Here is a 22,846-nt window from a genome sequence, read left to right as displayed (position 1 = left end):
TTGCATGTAGTTAGTATAATTGGTATCGTGCGTTTCTGCAGCGATGATCTTGTCCTGGATGTCCGTAATTTCTAGAATCGTACAATCGAAACTCTCGTGAATGTCACGCAAACATTTCCAACGAAATAAAACTTGGCGTGATATAAAAAATGTATTACAACGATTGTCGCACTGTGGAACCTGTATTTTCATAAATTTTAAATAATTTTCTTTTAAATTTCAATGATAAAATTTAATAAATTTTGATACATCATAATTAAATTTTCTAATTAACACACATATGTTAAATATCCTCTATATAAAGTAATTTTGTAAATATATAAATATTTTTATAATATATTTATTATACTCTTTCGCGTTTCTGCTTGGAATATATTCTTTTAAAAAAAAAGACTTTTTTACGGGGAAATATAATTTATATTAAATGTATTCCCACGCGAAATAACATGGTAACAGCGATGCTTCGCAACGGGAAAGCGTGAAGTAACGCACAGTGCACGTAGACTAATATAGTTTCTAACATCGCGAAGCTTTTTGTAGGGAGCATTTTACGCTTTAGGCATGTGGCACGGTCGGAGACTAAAAAAACCCAGTACACTTGCCACGCGCAGTAATGGCGCTAGACAAGATGAGGCTATAGAGAGTACGATCTTCTACAGAGTCGTTCTTCTTCTCGTTTCAGCATCGTTATATCACGAGTTCGGTAAAAGCTATCAATATAGACAACTCTCGCAACTTGATCTTGCGCTTTCCTCGACATTTATGATAAATAGATTCTATAAGCGATATTATTTTCATATCTGTGCCTGACAACACATAAGCATAAAATATGGCTATCGAATTCTCATATTATTTATATTTTTTAAAATTCATAAAATACGAGAGGATAATTACATTTATTCACTTAAAAAAATTCTGAGAAATTCAAATAATGCAAAAAAACCGTATTTCTCGCGCAAAATTAATTTCCGATATGTCGTTGCATTCATTTTTGCAAAAGCCGAATAAAAAGTTATAATGAATTGCACTTTGAGATCAAATCTCTCAAAGTATTATTTTACATATGATTAAAAAGCTAGTGGAATTTTTTTTGAAATGGAAATTCTCACGTGTAGAATAAAATAGAATATATATATATATATATATATATATATATATATATATAAAATTATTATTTAAACATTTTCGATCATGACGATATCCAAATGTTTCTCTCTCATTTAACTAATTCCTTTTAAATTGATACAGTAATTCACTATCATACAACAGTATGATATTTAAATATGAAACGCGATTTTGATATTTAGACGATGAAACGCGATAAGGACGAAGTAAAGGTAATCTAGGGAACAGTTTCTCCTTATGGGACATTTTCGCGGTAGGTTTTTTTCAAGATCGTGCGCGATCTTACGCAAACTATACCGCCAGGGTGGCGCAAAAAAGATCTCGGGGTGGTCGTAAAAGACGCTGCTGTGGGAGAAAATATCTTCTAGCTCATAAAGCTAGCTGGCTTTATGAGAAGACCCGTAGGTAGAAGATTATGTCGCGGCCAACTTTTATTACAAACGGTTCGCAGTTCATTATATATTAAAAAGAGGACATAATTCCGATTTGGTATGAACTGCGATTCAGTTAATCATCGTTAACTATATATTGGCAAACAAAGCTTTCGCTTTACAATAGGATTCTGTAACTCTTTCGTCTGACAATCAGCAGGTGAGACTAAATCAAGCAAACAAAGCACTGGATATGACAAATATAATCGCAAAGCAGCGAGAGAATTTCAATTGTGCAGCTTTTGTGAATATCGTGTGAATATCCTGATTATTAGAAACATTGCATCCGTATAACCTTTGTAGGTATAAATCAGAGTTTGCCGTCATTTGATGGCGTTATATTTGATATTGTCGCCCACAGGAAATTCATCATTCAACGTATTTAATTCAATAAACATGAGAAATTTATTCGTAGCACACGTGGCAAAAAACATCATTACCTTTTAGAGAATAAAAATTATTATATTAGCTAAATATAATGCTACGATTTTTAAATTATATATTAAAAATATATGAAAATTAAATTAATAATTAAATATATGATTAAAAAATTTACATTTTATATTTGTATGTTTTTTCTTAATTTTTATATTTAAATATAATTCTTAAAAAATACACATCGCATACGATTAAGATATAAGAAATCTATACAGAAAAAAAATTTGTTAACTTGACTAAATCGTTCAATTAAATTAGAATTGAAATATTTTTTAATTTAATTTTTTTAATTGAAATATATAAGTACTTAAATTAAGTAATACATATAGAATACATATAGAATACATATAAAATTTAGTTGGACAGTTTAATCAAGATTTAACAATTTTTTTTTCTCAGTGTAATATCTACTCTATCTATTTTTAATATATCAATAAATATAAATAAATATGTATAATATTGTAAATATAATAAATGTACATAAATTAAGTTTTAAGTTTGATGATTTCTTTATCAACATTCTATGAATGTTAACTGATGTAGGCATCGATTATGTAAACTTTTCATAAGAAGATTAATATCAACAGAGAATATTGCAAAAAATATAAAAAAGCACGATAAAACACGCTTGCGAATTCTAAAAAACTAATAAAAACACTATAGGCACCAATTTCATAAGAAAAGAGAACCTCTTACAAGGAGATTAACATCAACAGATCTTGAAAGGTAATGAAAGCACGATAAAACGTACGATCGATATGGAAATAATTTCCATAGACACTCTTCATCTGTTTAAAATAATTGGAAGAATCCTTAGAAATTTTTTTTCTCGAAAGTAATCTTGTTCGCGTATATTATACACGCAGAAATGGAGGTCATTAGTACTCGTCTGATTCTCGCTCCCTTTTCCTTAACCAACGAGATTCATTCGAACACATCCGCGCGTGCAAAAATGCCTCCTAAACTTTAATTAAGGTAATAATTTATTGCGAGGGAAAAGTTGTTGATGGCAAAACGACACAGAGAACATCAATGATTGTAGCGTATCAGAAGCTTCAATTAAGATTTTGATATAGTGTAAATTTAATTAAATGTTCAATTTAAAAAAGACTCCCAATTAACTAAAATATTACACAATAATATAAACAATATTTATCAATTAAATGTTAGAGAATACATTTTCAAGAAAAAATATTATGAGTATGTAATTATAATATATAATTATCTTACAAAATAAATCTGACTAATTCAAATATTCCGATAGCAACAAGTAGCAGTGAAAAAAAAGAGACACTTTAAGAAATTCTAATTTTACATCCAATGAATTTGAAAAGAAAACTTTGCATAATTTAGAACATGGCCTCACTGTATTTCATTATATAACAAAGTAAAAATAACGATATAAAAGAGAAGTGTCTGACGAAATAGAGAGAGAGAGAGAAATGTTAAAGATTTCGCAACTTCATTAAAACTGTTCACGATGTTATATCATCTTTATTATATATCTTATAGAGAAATAAAATATACAGTTTGCGAATCAAAGACGGCATCGTATTTCTATAATTTTATAGGATGAAATACAAAGTAATAAGAAAAAACGAGAGAAAAAATAAGATTCCTGTGAAATCGCTATACTCTCAAGTAAAAATGTAAAAAAAAAACATCTCTTTTCAGCTAAATTTATTATTCAAAGCTAGTATTACATTATTATATGTATTATGATATTAAAAATTAACAATAACTTAATATTTTAAAATTTAATATTTCTCCACGCAATGTAATTTTATGCTTTAATTTAATTTTATGCTTTAGAATTATTCTTCTCATATATAGTGTTATTAAATCATAAACCTGAGAATGCAAGAATTAATTTATGAATGAATTGTATAACCTATTTTCTCTAATCGTTATGCATGTTACGATAAAACTAACAAATTCCAAATTGTTTCGTATATCGATTTGCTTTCTTTTAGCCCTAATTTGAGGTTGCTACCGTCAATATCGTGACAGTCCAAGCGAGTTTATTGGAAGAGTGACGTGCGAAAAGACAATAGTCTTCTTCTCTTTAGACGTTTAAATATTTATTTGTAAAATACAACATGCATGAATAGGACTAAAAGAAATAGAAAATACAAGGATACACTTCTGTATAAGAGGTAGAAGAATGATTCGTCTGATGTGTTATTATATAAATTTATGTTAGCGACATATCTCCTATATAAAATTATTGATTTGAGAATTGCATTCAATTTTTAAAATTTTTATTGCTTACGACGTCATCAACGTATCATATATGGGACATAAAGTTTCTTTTGAAGTAAAAACACAAATGGACATAAAAAAACAATAAAATATTTAAACTTAAGTGCAAACACATTTTAATATTATATATATTTATTTTAATATTTTAATTGGAAATACGTATTTTTTTTTTAAATGAATGAGCACATGCACACAATAAAATGTATAATAATATCTATCCATTTAAATAAAATTGTAATCCATTTGTAATACAATTCTATTAAATAAAAGCAACAACAAATAATAATAAAAATAATAACAAATGTATAGAACACATCTTGCGTGATAATGATCACTTTGTGTCTTTGTTATTTCACAAGATCGCGTCGCGACTAACTCAAATCAATACTAGTTTGCATATAAGACTATTGTTCGATATAGTGTAAATGCAACTAAAGAAGAAAAAAAATTATTTTAAAAAATATCAAACAATTCTAAAATAATCACAAAGAGGAAAAGTTCACTAAAAAAAATTTGATGTTTAATAGATTTCAATAGATTTCATTTTCAATATAGCAAAAGTAATTAATTACAGATGATTTTATGATTAACACAACATTGTGTAAACTTTGCGCCAAAAAGAAACTTTATAAAAGAAATTTTTCTCCTTCCTTATACTTGTAAAGAATACAAAATAGACGAAGAAAAATAAAAAGGTGGTCGAATTTCGCCTTTAAAAATAGAGAAACTCGTGAACAGCGAAAGCGAAAAATAAAATTTCCTATCATGTATCGATTTTTAGTTCACCTTAGTCAGAATGTCACCTATGCCTACGCGATCTTCCAAGTCAATCTTCGACCTAATTCTCCTCGATCAGATCCAATATAATTCTCTAGGTCGATGCAATGAGCTAAGTCCAATCATCGTCTAATCGGTCGACGGTTCATTTCAGAGCTGGCAATAGTTAGGTCGCGCGGTACGATCAGATAACGGATATCCTGCGGACACTGAAAAATCAAGATGATCGAGATGGCGTATTTCTCGAAATTATTAGCCCCTTAAAAAAGCTGTCAAAATAATACGAATATTAAAGATCTCCGTAACAAACGATGAGACGAAAATATTTTTCATAAAATAACACGCGAACATTAAAAACTTTGCCTATAACGAACGAAACTAGAAAATATCATCTTATGGGAGAAAATATATAGTCAGAAAATGAAGATAAAGTATCTTGTTGTAACTTTTCATTAAATCGACTTGTAACAACTTATTCCTTATAATAACTAGCATGTTCTACAAAGCGGAAACATTTGTCTTGTACAAATATCTTGCGTACAAAGAGAATGAAGTGACCGAGAAAAAAGAAGTCTACAGGCTTTTTTCTAATTATAATCAAACAATATAACGACACAATTATATCGGCCATGATGTTTCAACAACTGACGCACAGACAATTACGAAATATTTAAATTGGAGATCATTTTAATTGCTAATCGCGGAAATCGATTGCAACAATTTAAATATATTTTGAATAAATGATTTAAATAAAATAAAATATAGAACAATTCTCTCGAGCTCTTATAACATATATCGCGATTTCGATATAGAAGATTCACGATGTTATTTCAGAAGTTGTAATCCTGCCGTCATGTACAATAACTAAGCGCTCAAATTATTGGATACATTGTTATAAACTTTTCGTCGTAAATGATTCTACATTATCTTGTTTAATAACAAATAATTCGTACGATATAAGTACTAGACATAATTTTGAAAATTCGTAATATGTCAAAAAAATCTAAAAATTAATAGAGATAACGAATAACAAATATATGCATTTTTATAATTACATATTATTAATTAAAAGCAATATATATTTTTAATACGATTGATTTCTATTGATATCTATGATATCTATCTTGAGAAATTTTATGATTTATTTGAACGGTGCTCGTCACAAAGAATCGATCTCCGGTACCTCCAAAATAGAAATTCATCCATAATCTAACTTTCCGTATGGCAAAAGTGCTCGCTGAAGCTCGCAAGAGTCCATCAAAGTTTTGCCTACGGTATACCCGACGGTACAATTGCGATAATTTACATATATACATATAAACGAATATTGCGAGCACGGTAGATTGATAGGAAAGAGAATTGTAATTCAAAATCAGTTGTCGAACACTATTATGATATGAATGACTTAAGCCATTTGTACTACATATCGCTTTTAATAGCTTACTTAACAGATCCAATGTTTTCTCACATTCGATAATTAATTTACGACAATACTTACGTTCGAAAATATTACGACTCTAAAAAAAGCGTTAATTATAGGACTGATTGAACTATATGTTACTTATTTTAAAACAATGCCACCGAGTCCTTTACATATGAGCTCTTTACAAGCCTGCGACAAGATGCATACCAATGAGTCACAACAAAAGCGAATGCCGCATCGTTTGAACCTGTATGCTGAGCTCAACTTGAGAGCAGCCTGTATTGTAGCTGGTGCGTTAAGGTCGAACATATTCAACAGAGTTACAATAAAGTTCGTAGACGGTACGCGTGAATGAAACGCTTAATGACAATTGCTATTCGTGACTGCAGTATTTTGTTAGAAAATTGTATAATATTATAAAACATATATACACAGAAAGTTTATGCAAATCTGAGACGAGATATTGTACATAGTAAGTCGTGTGATTAGCTGTGACTATTTAAAAAATAGTAGGAGTTTTAAACGTATACACAAAATCATATTATTCAAATTCATTTGCAATCAATGTATGAAATATTAAGATAACGTTGAAAATAATTACATAAATAATAGCACATGCAAATGATGTATTATTTATTTGAAGTAATAACTGTAATAATATAAATAGTAACTTTTTGAATAATAAAATAATATCTTTGAATTTATTTCTTGTAAAATGTCTTATCAAATGTAAATTTTTATCTATACAGAATCTTATTTTTCTCTTTTTCTCTTTCATAATCTTATTATATATATATGCATCCTATAAAGCTTTTTTTAATTAGAAATCCTTCTTCTATTCTATTTCATTTTTTTAATAATATTTTCCCTTCTAATTTCTTGCAATTTTTATATCGATATCTGTTATTTATTAGCGAAAAACCATAATTAAATTTATTCAAGTAGACTAGGTCTAACCATTGTCAGGCTTCGCTTGCTACAAATCGTTTAGACCTTTCGCACATAACATGGATATACGTGCTGAATCGTAACAATGCTGAGTCGCTGATGACGCGACTTTTCTCTTGGGACCATAACCGAATCAATTTTGGAACGAAGTTGCGTTATTCGATGTACTTTCCTCAGAAAAAATTCGCTACATAAATCAATAAAAGATGATGTTTCACGTGTTTCATTACACCGCAAATTTCGTGATATTTTCCGTCTCGTGTCATCGAATTTGCATTTCAATAGAAGTCTGCAACTACTAACACCTAAAGCTTGCACATAATTAACACCACACCTTGGTTAAACGTGCTTTCATGTTATAATTCGCTTATATCAGATTAATTATGTGACTGTATGATAAATGCATTTATTTGAAATTTTATGAAAACATTCGTTAAAATTAATATGTCAGTGTCCACGATAAAAGTTAAAACTACTTGCTTTTATATAATATTAAATCCCATGTGTTTAAAAACAAAAAGCTTTTAAATTTTACTCACAAGAATATTATAATTAATTTTCTTAAAGAAATAATTTAGAAATTAGTTATTAGTTTGCTAGAGAAATTAAAAATAAATCAAATAATAAAACATATAGATTTTGTTTAATCTTTATATATATATATATATATATATATATATATATATATATATATACACATATATCAAAATTAAACAATTCTATACATTTTATTATATATATTATCTATATTATTTTTTGTCATATATTTTTACTTTTCTACTTCTAATTATGCATACAAATCTGACTTGCTCATTTTCAAAAGATGCTTTATAGTGCTTCGGAAACAAAAAAAACTTGAACTTTTCAATCACACATTTCGATATCATCACTATGAAACTGATGTTCGTCTGTGAAAAAGTGGCATTCCCCTCGGGAAATCAAACAACTGAACTAAAATGATATCATTTCCAATTTCCTAAAAAAAGACTAGTGGTCCATCGTGTCACGCCTGTCCATTTATCCGTAAAGAATAAAAAGGTCATAAGAAGAAAATTCGTGTCTTTATAAATTACTAAATAATATATGACATACACTGATCAACAATAATGGCATCGACATTAATTACACATACTGCAGCCTGATATTAAATATTTATGCAACTAATTAACTATTTAAAATATAATTTTATCATTTACAATTGTTGTGCTATTTATGAAATATCAATTTTTGTTGATAAGCGAAACAAATAATTGTGATTAGTATTTCATCTCAATTAAATAATAATTACTGACATAAATAGAATAATGTACAGTATATTAAATATACATGTATCTATAATGATTCCTATTATTAATAATTTAATTATTCGAGCGCGATATAATTCGTAAAATAAATATATTTTACCGCTATTCGATGTAATACGAATTTCACCGAAACTTGCATATCTCACGATACATGATAGTTCAGACATAGTATCGAGCAATTAACCATACTGCCAACTGTCATTATTCATTATAGATACCAATGATTCTCACGTAAAGAGCATGATAGACGCGCGAATTGCGTATTCGGAAAATTTGAAATCACGACATTACAATATTAGCAATTTTTATAAATATAAAATTATTATATTTTTATTAAAGCACATATAATGTTATTCTACATAATTAATTAGAAAATAAAAAACATTTAATAAAAAAAGAATGATATATGCTTTGCTACTATGTAGATTTTCCCACAATATTTTAAAATTTTTATTTATATGAAAAGATATCATCGCGTTTTTTCATTATTAGATTTTGATTATAGATTTTGAAAAAATATATAATCAAATATTTAAATATATTTAATTTTTAAATGTATCCAAAAATAGCTCGATATATTTTAACTGTAAAGGAAAGTGAGAAAATCTAAGATATATGAGAATATATTTATAATAATAAAAAAGATATAAAAATGAAATAGTATGTTTTAATTTTAACATTAATATCAAAAAATTGATTGTTTTTTAAGATCAATATTTCCATAATCAATTTAATAGTTTTGCTTGCTATAATACATTACTGTTCATATTATGGATTCTAAACAACCCTCACAAGTTAGATTCCGTCTCTCGGCAAGCAGCATATAGGTATGTACGATGTTTAAAAGCCTCACCTACTATACTGAGTATCTAAGCAAGATACAGCAGCATCGTTGAACATACATATATTAGATTCTAGGCATGTGTAGAAGCGACTACAAAACTTCATTTAACCACAATGCACAAAAAAGTTTCGTATATAAAATAAAATTTTTTTACTCAAGATCTGTATAAATATATCTATTGCGCTGCGACAGATATACCTATTATTACATATTCTTGTAAACAAAATAAACGGTGATATAACACGCCGTGGCGCTAAATTACCTGACATTGTATCGACAGATAAATGTTATTGTTTTAAGGCAGGATGAATCGTATAAATTGCACTGCTGCTGCTACTGCTTCGAATGCCAATTGATAATTGTTTTTGTAATCATGTTGGAATGAAATAGCGAACAAAAGCGTCATTGCCGCAAGCTGGAATTACAGGTTACACATTACCCTTTATCATACACAAACGCTATGTTACGTCTATTTTCAGCACTTGAAAATAAACGATATATGATTAAAGGTCTAAAGATATCGCGTAACATAAACATTTACAATATGTACGCGCAAATTAGTTGATTGACGTAACATGTAGAGATGTTTCGAACAAAAGTTAAGGCGAATATTAAGCATAGTCCCAAATTGACTGCATTAAGTGGCGCAGCATCATATATATACATGCTGCGTTAGGTATGTAATTGTCTAAAAACAGATTGAATTTCTCAAGAGAAGAGCTACGTATTAGAATTCCTGCACGTGCATTAAACGGGCTTTAATTACTCTGAATGTAAAGAAAATTATATTAAGATAGTATGCGCGCAATAAGGTTGTGCGACTTGAATGTTTCTCATCCGCATAAAATCGCGATTATCAAATGGGAATATGTAACTGCAAAACTGGTAATACAAATTTCTACAGAACAGTAGAAAACATAACTGTATGAACGAATGAAGAAATGACAGAAATTAAAAAATTCTTTTGAACAATTTTTCCAAATATTTTTATTTTAATTTGTAATATGTAAATTTTTGTAACGTAAATACTTGCAATTTTATCATTTTTGTGTCATAAACTTTACAATTGAAATTTTAAAGTTAACAGAATTGTAAAATTAAATTAAACGTTTCACGAATAACAAGATTTTCGTCAAAGCTTGATTTGAAATGACGAAATCGAGAATCTATCTTTTCTCTTTATACGTTTGCGCATTATAGAGATTCGATCTTTGCAAAATTCATGGAGTTTATGACATATAGCTTAGGAATTTAAAATACAGAGAAGACACTGTTTCTGTAAGAGAGAATGTGCAAAGACTTTATATAAAAGAAACAGAATTAATGGGATACACGAAACTATATTCAATCGTAATCGTGTGCGTGCAACGTGGCTAAAAAAGTAAAATAATGTAGATTCACGCAGAACAGAAAGCAATTAACGCGCACAACCGTTGCACAGAGAAAGAAATCAAATTGTTTCACTCAACTATCCGATGATGAAAACTCTTTATATTAATGAAAAACTTCCTTTCCAATTTATCTCATAGAAATGTTCTGACTCGATTAATATGATCAATATACTGCTAATATACTATTCCAGTAAAATAACGATTCTTCAAACGTTTTATAATCCAAGAAAATTACTCGAAATTCAAATGATAATATTACAAAATATATTTCATACAAAAAAAAACAAACGAATATGTTATTCCTATCATTATTTTTATGGATATCAATTTTTTTTTAATCAAGTACTACTACATTTACTACAGTACTGTTACATGCTCAAAATTAATCAATATGTCAAATCGTAGGTGTGTGTTCCCTCCTACATCCTGTAAAATATTCATATGGAAAATACAACTGAGAAACTTGATGTAATATTACCAATCAAAACTATTATTTCGCTACTTTTATCAACTTTGCAGAAATTCATATCAAAATTGAAGGCTCTCTTTCAATGAAATAAATGCCTAATCATAATCTTATATACTTATTAACTTATTTTGATATTGTCCAAGAATAAATCTTGTTATGTTTGATTCGTCTTTATCTACAAGGCATATTTATCGAAATCATTTGATCTATTTTAAAATACGATTGGTGGTTAAATTCACACGCATCCGTATTAAAATAAATTATGCATATCGAACTGACAGGAAACATAAAACTAAGATATTCCGAAATTTCAATAGCGCACATGTCAATATTGTGCAAAAATCCTTGAACAATGTCACATATGTATTTCCACGCCTTGTTAAACTACAATAATGCTACATAACTCTGTCACGCGATGTTTGTCAGATACGTAATTCATTGCGCAATTTTTTTATGTCTTGTTTCGATTCTAAACTTTTTTCATTTGTCACGCTTGTTTGCACTATTTTATTCTTGAATATATATTTTGGAAAGAGCTCCTGAAGCATATACTTAAGTAATAAATTGCTCTGAGCAATATCGGACAGTAGAGCAATCTCATTAGAACATAATGGATTCTCAAGTTAGATCTTGATCCTTTAGTCATGACTCAATCAGACAATATAAACATGCGATAAAGCAATTTAATAAAATAAAAATCAAGTTATTTATCGCGGATCAATTTAATTAGTTAATTTATTTTTACTTTCAAAAATAAAGCAGTACATGAGAATGAGTTAATAAGTACGGACTTTATTTGGTGAAGTAGAAAAAAGTTGTACATATGTGTGCGTAGAAATTTTACTAAAAAATATATAAAAAAAATAATACGATAAAAAAATGAAAAAATATGCATTATATTATCAAGAGCTATTTCAATTATGTCGAAAAAAATGTTAATGTTAAATGTAAGAAATGTTAATATTAAATGTAAATATAAAAAAGAAATGTAAATGTTAAAAAATAAAACCTGTTTATTTGTTTTTAAAGACTAGTACAATTAAAATTTTTGTTATTTGTTTTTATATTTCTGCATTTTTCTAATGTTCAAAGAAACACAATAAAAGAATTGATTTACGTTATTCCATCGTAATCCATAATTTCGAAGATTCAAGAACAAAATACACGTATCGAAACATTATGTATCGGGAGGCGGGGACATAAATCTTATGGAAGTATTATAGTTTTAAAAAAAGATAAAAAGAAGTACTATACTTAAAAAAAAAAACCTAATTAGTCCCGCGAAAACTAGCCATCACGTGATACATCGCTAACGATATTTTTTATGGGTAAATCCGCAAACGAGATGGAGCGTAATTTCCCCCTGCAAAAAAAATTACTAGAAAAACGGCTATCTTTACTGCCGCGAAATAATGCATGCTGCGTTTATCTCGTGAATGTGCCCGTTTTATCGGCACCGAAGCTGAAAGGACGCGAAAACTCAATACTTCCTTTGTCGAAAGGAGAAGATCAAAAACGAAACACATGTGTTTCGAAGAAACGTGTAATTATACGTTGCATACGATAAAAGTATATTCTATCTACAAAAATTATTAATAAAAAAATTGTATCTATTATTAAATAACATTTCTTCTTTAACATATGTTGAAAATCACAAATATGTATATCTCCTGTGAAAATTGTTCTCTTTTACAATTTTATGATATACGTGTATTACAACAACATTTCAACATATAAATATCTAGATAAAATTCTCATTACGAAATTTGTCCGTATCGATTTTTCATGGCTATTTGTTTTGATTTATAGATATCCCAATATAGCTTCGGTACAATAAATTGAGTTTGAGTAAATTTAACTATTGTATTTTTTATTGCAAGAATATTTTTCCGTACTTCACTGTATTAAATCTCTCGCAATGCTGTTGCAAAATTCATCGGCATTATTATAAATTTAATCTGCTAAAAATGTGCATAATTATATTACAATCCGCAGCTATTTGTTGTGAAAGGTGATGGAGTCACATATACAATTAGGAAATCACATTTCAATAAATATTTCATCTCTATTTTCCGTGAATAAATAACTAAAATTTTAAACAACAACTTTCAAATCTGACGCTTGCTTAAGTTCAAATAACCATGGTTCTATTCATTGCGAAAATTCTCTTTTTCTTGAGAAAATGCATATTACGCAAATTAAGACGCTTCTATAATCGAATTCCAGTGTGTTTGGAATTTATAAATGAATTTTTAATGGATTTGGAAAACGATCAAAAAGAAAATCGTACATCATTTTCTTGCGCGGAAATGGTCAACTGTTTTTGCCGATGTAATACATCTCTGACGAGCAACAAGAGTAAAAGTACTCAAGAAATACCATCTTTTTCACAAAAAATGAATGGATGTTAGAGTATAAAATGAATAAGCGTTCAAATCACAATCGATTTTCTAAATTGAATCGGCAATTTAATAATAGTGTAAAATCTTTATTTTTATAAAATAAGAATTCTTATCTATATATGAAAGAATTTGAAAATATTGTTTTGTCTTCATATTCTTATATGTATATATATGGACGTGTAATTTCTGTAGTATAAAAAATAAAAATCAAATAATTTTTATCACATTTAAAATAACGAACCAATTATAAGTTTAATTAGTTATAAACGATATAAATTTAACTAAAGATTAAACCTCATTCGATATTTCGGAAAATTAAATTTTAATTCGACAGCGAAACAAAATCGACATTCAAACTTTCGCGACCATGCATTCGACAATTACGCCAATTTGCTGTAATGTATATATCGTAATCACCGCATACAAAGCAACTATTAATAAAAGCATAAAACACGAGGTTTTGAAATGGCATTGCGCCGCAATGCTATCACGACTGTAATTCATTGCGTTTCAGCTTGCTAGTTATCATGCCGCGACGAAACTGCACGCCGCCATAAAACAGAGTCCTTGTTCCATTATCCTGCCGGCAAAAAAAAAAAATAAACGGAAACAAAAGAATTATGAGTCTCTTCGCGTAGGCAAAGCAGAAAGAAAAGAGAAACTTTGACTACTTCGTAAAGAAACTTTTTGCCGTTTGTTCCCGGGCTCCGGCGGGATAAGAAACGCAAATACATAACTCCGAATATCACCGCAATGTGAGAAAAATTCGCGAAACAATAAAAACAACATTATAGTTAAACATGTTAGAAAAGCACAAGCAATTCTGTGAAAAATGCAACAAATGAACGCCCGCAAAATTCTCGATTATGATGAAATCTAGATGATTTTCCTTTTTCCTTTTTTTTCAGAAATATTTGCATAGAAAATTTTATTGATTATCACGAAGACTGTCAAACTCATTGCTGTATTGCTGTATTCTGAAATGGAACTACACGAGAAATATTTTCAATGCTTTCTTTTTTCAAGTGTTTCATTCAATCGTTTCTTATTCCGAACGAGTTTTTTCGCTTTAAGCGTTCAAAAGCAGAACAACCTGATTTTAAAAAGCTTACTATACGGTAACTTTCTCTAATATTTGTATCCGGCATTTAGTAGCAGTGTAGTAAATTATTTAACTTGGATTGCTTGCGCCGCGATCGACTTCTTTATATAAAAAGAATTTTATAAAAAGTATGTCAAAATTCCTTTTCTAGTTCAATTCCTTTCGATATCATTACAAGAAATTATTCAAGGCAATCTAATAAACATGCTCCACAACGCGACATATTCTGTTAACAAGATTATCTTTTAAAATTCAACTTTTTAATTATTGCAGAACTTCTTATTTATATGTTAATTTGTGATAGCAAAATCGAATTTTCTCATTGTTAGAAAGAAAGAAAAAGCCGAGAGAAGGTAAATATATTCCGTTAATGAAATATAGAATGCACACCGATATCCGGAAAATAATACTTAAAAAAAAATAAAAATTTAAAAATGGGGAAAAACTTTATGATATTTTTGGGCTCTTGAAATATGTCAAGACCAATTTTGTTGCTTGTTCTTAACATGAAAAAAGCAATAACGACCGTCGACGCGAAATATGACCCCCATTAATAAAATGTCAGAAATAATAGAGATAGAGATTTCTCTCAAACACCGTGTTAATTTGTACCCTTTCATATTTCGAGACAGTTAAACCTGTGCCTACCATGCAAAAAATAACAGGGCTCTAACTTAAAACACAAAAAGGCGGATTAAGAAATTTAGTAAAAAGAAAAATTAAACAAGAACTATACGCAAAACGTGCATAAAATTGCTATCTGAATTTTGAAAGTGGAAATAATTCGCGCCGCGTCACTATCTCTCAAAGCAATTCACGCTCGAAAAAGTTCAATCGTTGCATCAGGTAGCAAATCGCGCCAGAGCCTAACTAGACGCTTTGTCTATCTTACTTACGATGCACATAGTGCACTTCCAGTTCGCATTTGCGCGGGAATCCACTTCTGGGGAATGCACAATTACACAAATCGGATTTCTTCCGTTTTATTCCACGCTCGATTCGCTCTCTATGCACTTCGTATCTCTGTGAAAGAAGTAATCGACCTTTCGCACTTCAATGTCCGGAAATCATATCCTTTTTGTACGGCAAGATCGTATCGTGATACATTTACGATCGGTTTAGTTTACGATGAAAGTAACATACTGCACCGTTTCTACAAGTCTTTTATTGTCTTTTACAGCGCAGCATTTTATCATACGATCGCTCTTCGATATTTTCGAAAAATAGGCAATCAGACATTTTTTAGCGAATCGCAGTTAAATTTATTTTATTCGACTGTCGAGCGCGATAACTTTTTCCATCTTCCCTTGCAATATAAACTGTGTAAACCATATATTAAACAAAAATATTACGCAGCTTTTATTACGCTTTTATTTACGCTTAGCAAATTATTTCCAGCTAACTGTCAGTGGTAGAAACATAATTTAATAACTTCCGGAAGAGGAAACTATGTGTGAGAGAATCTTTGACGTTTATATCTGAATTTCCCGCATAAATCGTAGAAGTCTCCCTCAAGACGACCGTATTCATGTCAAGCATCATGCAGGTCCACGAACATCGATTTTCCCAAGATTTACGATAAAATTTTTCTCTCTCGTTAAACTTCAAAATTTATTCAATATTCTAAAAAAAAAGAACAATAGCTTCTCGACAGAAAAATCGACAGAAAATAATCGAACCGTTTCAAAAAATTTTTCAGAATAGATTCTTCATGTTAGAGATAAAACTGAAAAAAATAAAAGTTTTAAACAAAAAAACAGGAATATGGATTTTAATGCATCGTTTGTAATGAGAGAAAGTTGAAAAATTGGAAAGTTTATCAATGCAGGAAAAAGTTATCGGAATATAGTAATTAAAACGCGCTACAATGTCTACACGTGACTTTTTTACATCGATTAATGAGTCAGGAAACTAATAATATAAAAGTTGTTTGAGAGAAGCGGTTCTCTTATTTTATTTTCTAATAAAATTCTTAGTTTTAATTTTCTCATAAAATTCTAATTAACAAAGGTTGATACCGAGAAAACGCGAAAAGGCAACAATTCCGACTCGAGATACTCCAAAACAAACTGATCTCTCGCGAGCTACAACTCCGTGTGGTCCGAGGAAATTGCATCAATCACTTTTCGGCACCGGTGGCGGATCAACATCCAGCAAAAATCGAATCCATGAAACGTCAAAACGCTCGTATTTACTATCCTCTTCCAATCGCGAAAGTAAACTATTGCGACACGTTACGCTCACGTCTCGCTTGTTTCACGTCACACCACTCGAATTAACAATGGCATGCCCGGCGCCAATATCCGTGCGACCGGGAAGCGCGAACGTGCACTTTCAGTGGGTGCCGGGCGTGACGCACCGGCGATCGAATTCCGCGGGATTTCCGAGCACTGGGGAGACTCCACGTAACTTTGACGTTTGAGCGCACGTTCTATCAACGCACCGTGGCAACGTTTATGCGCGACTACCTGTCTCTCGTCGGAGAAACACGCGCATCGTCGGCGAGCGCGTGCGTCGGATTTCCCGATGTCAAAAGTCCAACTTCCGAAGCCGGATTCGCGGAGCGAAACGCGCGTGACCGTCTGCAAGGCCGTCGCGATCACAACAAACGCGTAAGACTGCCTACGGGCTACCACGAGGAGTGGCAGCGATGTGTCATCGACTCCTCGATTATGGCGACATCTTGGTATTGTAACATTTAACCCCGTGCTCTAAGGGTGACTTGCTTGGCAGGTGTACCTGGAGATTACCAGATTAACTTGATTGCGATGGTTCGTCACGTTTAATAAATATTTATTTTTAGTAAAGAAAAAATATGCATACATTTTTATGATTTAAAAAGATGTTTGAAAATCAAAGAAACTATCAAAAAAGTTCTATCGAAGAATCTCAAAGAATTATCTGTTTATATCATCGGAAAACTTCGACGATGTTACATTCAAAATAATAATCATCTGATAACAGGAGCTACACGAACATACCAAGAGTCAAATATTTTTAAATATAAAATCCTAATATTTTCGACGATACGATCGTTATAGCTTCGCAGATTTTTTTATATTTGTGTTAAGCTAAAATAATTATTTTCAAAATAATTATCTTATATACATTAATTTCTAAGTATAGTAGAAAAAATTAAAAAAGGAATTAAAACTTTTTCTTAATCTATTTGATATTCCATTATTCAAAAAATGATTTAATTCACACAAGAGCATTGATCAAACAAATATATCTATCGAGAAGAAAATATAATTAAGATTATAATCGTCAAGATTTATAATACAATACATTAAAGAATTTAAAAACCAATATTATTACTAATTTATACTATATTACTTTTAATGATTTTATCAATACTATTAAATTCATCATTAAAAAATATTTCAGTTAAAATGTAATATATTTTGTATTATCATTTACTTCTTATTTAAAGAAATAAATACATAAATATATAAATAATAATAAGAAGATTAAATGAGAGAGAGAAAGAGAGAGACAGAGAAAAACCTATTTACTTATGTTATCTGAATGTAGTTGTATTGCAATATCAGAAAAAAGTGTGAAATATTACTAAATATAAAAGAATATGGTCAAATACTTATGTTCTATTATAAAAAAATTAATGTATTATGTTTTTATTGTAAAATTTGAACTCTGCGTCCATATAACATTATATTATTCGCGACAGGTGTTTGAAAGTATAATTAAAATCGAAACATTTTAATTAATGCTGCTTTATTTTCCCCATTTTTTTTACATTTTTCCCATTGTTTCTTTAAGATTTTTAAATAACCGATAGATGGTTACTTTCATTATTTTAATAAAATGAAAGATCATTTTTTATAGCAATGCTTTATTATTGCTACTATGATTGAAGTTTAGATTAATCTTTTTTATTTAATACATATATGTATTTGTGACTATGCGAAATGTAAACATGCAAATTAATTATCCAGTCGAAAAGACTACACGAATAATTATGAATATCGACAAACGAAAACTAATGCAAGAACAACTCTTGTGGTACAAGGAAATATTGATTTTTTGCGAATCGATGGAAAGCTATGTGAATCTTACAGTCGGTAACTTTATTACAACGCGAGATAAAACCATCAGTCAGATCCTAAAAACACTCGAGAGAACGTCGAGTTTTATATACTTGGAAAAATCATTCTGAATTACCGACCAACAAAATAACAGGAGCAACAATAACTGAAAATTCTACGAAGAATATTTATTTAAAGCTTTGATTATTTTTGGTATCTAAAAAAATTCAGAAACTAAAAATAGCACAAAAGCTAAATATAGCATGTGAAATCATATAATATAAAAAAGAAATTGGAAAATAATGACAAACCAATGATAATATAGTATAATTAATAAATTCAAATAGTAGAATTCAGTCCAAAATTATCAAAAAATTTTTAGATTATTTCACATGTCATAAAAATGTCAGTCCATGAAAGTTTTCCGGTTTTAAAAATTTTATCATATATATTATTTATAGAATTTTACCAGCGCGCTAAAATAAAACGCATTATATGATAGCAAGATATGAGAAACGAGATATGATAAGAGTAATGCAAACAGCGTTTAATACGTATCATCTTATTCAAATGACACGTGATTTAAAACATTAATTTTCCTGTATATCTGCCGACTTGTTAACCATAGTAATTTAATCATAGTTACTCCGTATTAGTCGGATTTTCAATGGATCAGCGTCCATTCGCATCCGTATGCATGACAAAGATCGCCTTCATGAGCATGCAAATTTATGTTAACGGCGACATACACAATCAAATTATCATGAAAATAACATACATATAAATTTTTCTAGTTCACCCACGCATGGATTTTCTAGTTCACCCACGCATGGATTTGTGATTTGTAAGAAGAATTAATTATTCTCACGATGACGTACATAGAAGAAAGCCAGAAAAACAACGCGTCTAATGCCATATTATTAATCGTGAACCATCGTAACAACTTACAGCGTAGCAACTTTTAGCAATATTGTTCTTTAAATACGAAACAATGAAGAGTTGCATATTTCGTGCAAAAAATTCTGTCGTAATTATAATTATAACTTATTATGCAACCGATGTTTGATTTGCAATAAATATTTATCATATCCGAAATATGCAATGTGCCTCTACTATTATTTACCACGCGCTCGATTCGATGACATCCGTGGGAAGGGTTTATCGCAACCAAAACATGTTAGGGAAACAGAAATTGCAGGAAGCAGCAGAGAGATTCTATTAGACTCACCTAAGTGCACGCCATTCCGCGTCAGTGGTTGTGGTTGGTGCGGATGTGCTTCTGCTCGGAAGACTCAGGCGAGGGCCGATGCGCAATGTCATGGGTCGTCTTCTTCGCGTGTAATCTGAAATAATCGAACGCTATAGAGAAATTTCCGAAACGAGGTTATGCGTCTAGCGTTTCTGTACTGCACGCGTAATCTGTTTCCTCCCCAGGGGGGCAACATTGTACCGTGCCTGGAAGCCAGGTGTTTGCAGAGGAAACATCGATTTAAAGGGATTACCGCTGCATGGGATTGAATGGTGATGATGATAAATTTCTATCTCGTCACGTGTACACAATACACAATGCGTTCGGTTCTTGTGAAAAATACATTTGATTGTTAAAACGCCATATCACATGAACATAATTAAGCGCATTGTATTATTAAATTCTAAAAATAAACGTAAAATATGTTTATAACTCTAATCTTTTTCAAATACTAAATTAACACTATAATTTTTGTATTTTATTGTATTTCATTGTGCATTATTTTCAAATATAATTATAATTTAATTTAAAAAAGAACTCTCTCTCTCGTTCTTTTTATTTAATTTAATTTATATCGCCCGATATAAAGGGTAAAAAGCCCAAGCACATTCAAATCCGAATAATATATATATATATATATATATATATATATATATATATATATAATATAAAAGATTTTATCAATTTTTATCACAAATTTTGTGCAAAAATGTACCTATGATATATTTCTCAATAAATATATAGTAGTTATATAGTAGTTATATAGTAGTTATATAGTAGTGTATATATATATATATATATATATATATTATATTTTTTTATCTCATTATTATGTTTTTCTCGCCATTTTTGATTACAAGAAATAAAAATCAATGAAAAAATACAGCTTTTATTCCATGCATTTTAAAAATAGAGCTTTTATTCCACGCGTTGTATGCAAAATGATAACTGAAAAATCTTACCATTGGCGGAACAAAGGGAATTCCGCCCATGAAGGACGTAAGGCGATAAATAGTGTGGGTGTGGATTTGTGGGAGTTGGCGGGCTGGTTCGACTCGGAACCGATGTAGTAGTCCAAGGTGGTGCTGCATCTTGTACGACATTTGTTTCTGTCGAGACAACGGGGATCTCATTGGTCACCCGCACTTCTATTCCCACGGACTGTCAACAAATATAAAAAATAGTTATGTATTCGTGTGGAAAAATAATGTGGCATATTTTTCTTTTGAGTAAATTTCAAAATTAGTGTTTTGTCACTTTACAAAACTTTTTAATATTCAAGATTAAACATATCTTAATAATTTAAATCATTTAAATTGTATCAGTGATAAAATCATCAATATCATAATATATTAAAGATGTACAAAAAAATTAACTCTTATTTCATGATCACATTATATCATTAAAATCATAAATTTCGTTACTAATTAAAATTGATTCGAAATTTCATAAGTCACACATATGTGGATATATATCAAATTACACAACTACTATTATATTCCCTATTATAATATTACAAAGTAAATTATGTATAATTGACGTCACGAGCAGACATCGCATCGGGTGTGTCTACGATGCTATAAAATATAATTACTCGACACAAAGATGTAATAAGATCGAAAAATGTTTAATCGAATTACAAATATTACAACTTTGTTAAGTGGCCTATATCTACCATTGATCGATGTAAATATTCCTATTTATCATACTTTATATAATGCAATCTATATATTTTCTTTCAGAAGAAGAATAAGTACAAAGTTTTAAATTAAATACGCATACTTTTCCGAAATTTGTGTATATTTGCCAAATTGTTTTACTATGGCCAATGTAAAATCTCTTTCATAATAATGAAATATTTGAATTATTGGTTTAGAAAACTAACAGAATGTACATTAATAAAATTAATTGAATACTTATCAAGTTAATAATTAATCGTGCAATCTTTTATTTCTAAAATAGTTTTTAATAAACAGTTTTTAATCATTTTTTTTAATAAATCGTATAACTAGAAATATCAAAGTATCAAAGATATTTAACAAAATCTAAAACATAAAATGTCGCAAAAAATTACATTCTCACGTAATTAAAACTAAAAATTAAACTGCATAGCAATAATACGATACAAAACAATATGTGTGTTATTATAATAAAAAATAAATATTCAGTCACAAAATACAACTAAAAATAAAAACTTTCCCTTTTTGTAAAAATTAATATAAAATTTAATAATATTTGTACTTGAAATTTTTATTTTAAAAATTTCGCATATTAATTTGAATTAAAAAAGACTATTATTAAATTGATTTTATTTTTTAAATTATTAATTAATAATCACGATTAATGATTTATTAATTAAAATATATAATGATATGATCTGTTAATTAAAGAAAAAATAATTGTTTGCATAAAATTATATAAATATATTTTAGTATTACATATTTTTATCATTTTTTATCAATTTATTCCATTGGATAAAATCCAGGACAGTAAAAACCGGGATTTATTATGGTTTTTTTTCACTCACTAGATTTTTCCGGCCAATCCTGATTATATACGTGTATAGAATCGCTATATGAAAATATAACACAAACGGCACGTAGGAATAATTGGGAAGATGATTATTGCGTACCGG

At 29.3% G+C, this 22,846-nt stretch overlaps 1 protein-coding gene across 1 annotated transcript in view; it reads right to left on the bottom strand.

Annotated features, from left to right (window-relative positions):
* LOC105256745 (cAMP-specific 3',5'-cyclic phosphodiesterase) overlaps window positions 1–22,846 on the bottom strand; it is a 316,988-nt gene that overhangs the window by 281,871 nt on the left and 12,271 nt on the right. Inside the window, exons 2-3 of the mRNA XM_025411912.1 lie at window positions 21,174–21,372; window positions 20,191–20,305 (exon numbers count right to left, since the gene is read on the bottom strand). Coding sequence (XP_025267697.1) covers window positions 20,191–20,305; window positions 21,174–21,372 — 314 coding nt within the window. The remainder of the gene's footprint in view (window positions 1–20,190; window positions 20,306–21,173; window positions 21,373–22,846) is intronic.

Source organism: Camponotus floridanus, unplaced genomic scaffold (genome assembly GCF_003227725.1).
Source record: "Camponotus floridanus strain SB8 unplaced genomic scaffold, Cflo_v7.5 scaffold45, whole genome shotgun sequence".
NCBI classification, from domain to species: Eukaryota; Metazoa; Arthropoda; class Insecta; order Hymenoptera; family Formicidae; genus Camponotus; species Camponotus floridanus.
The sequence above is the reverse complement of the archived record's forward strand: the minus strand, read 5'-3'. Positions and strand labels throughout refer to the sequence as shown.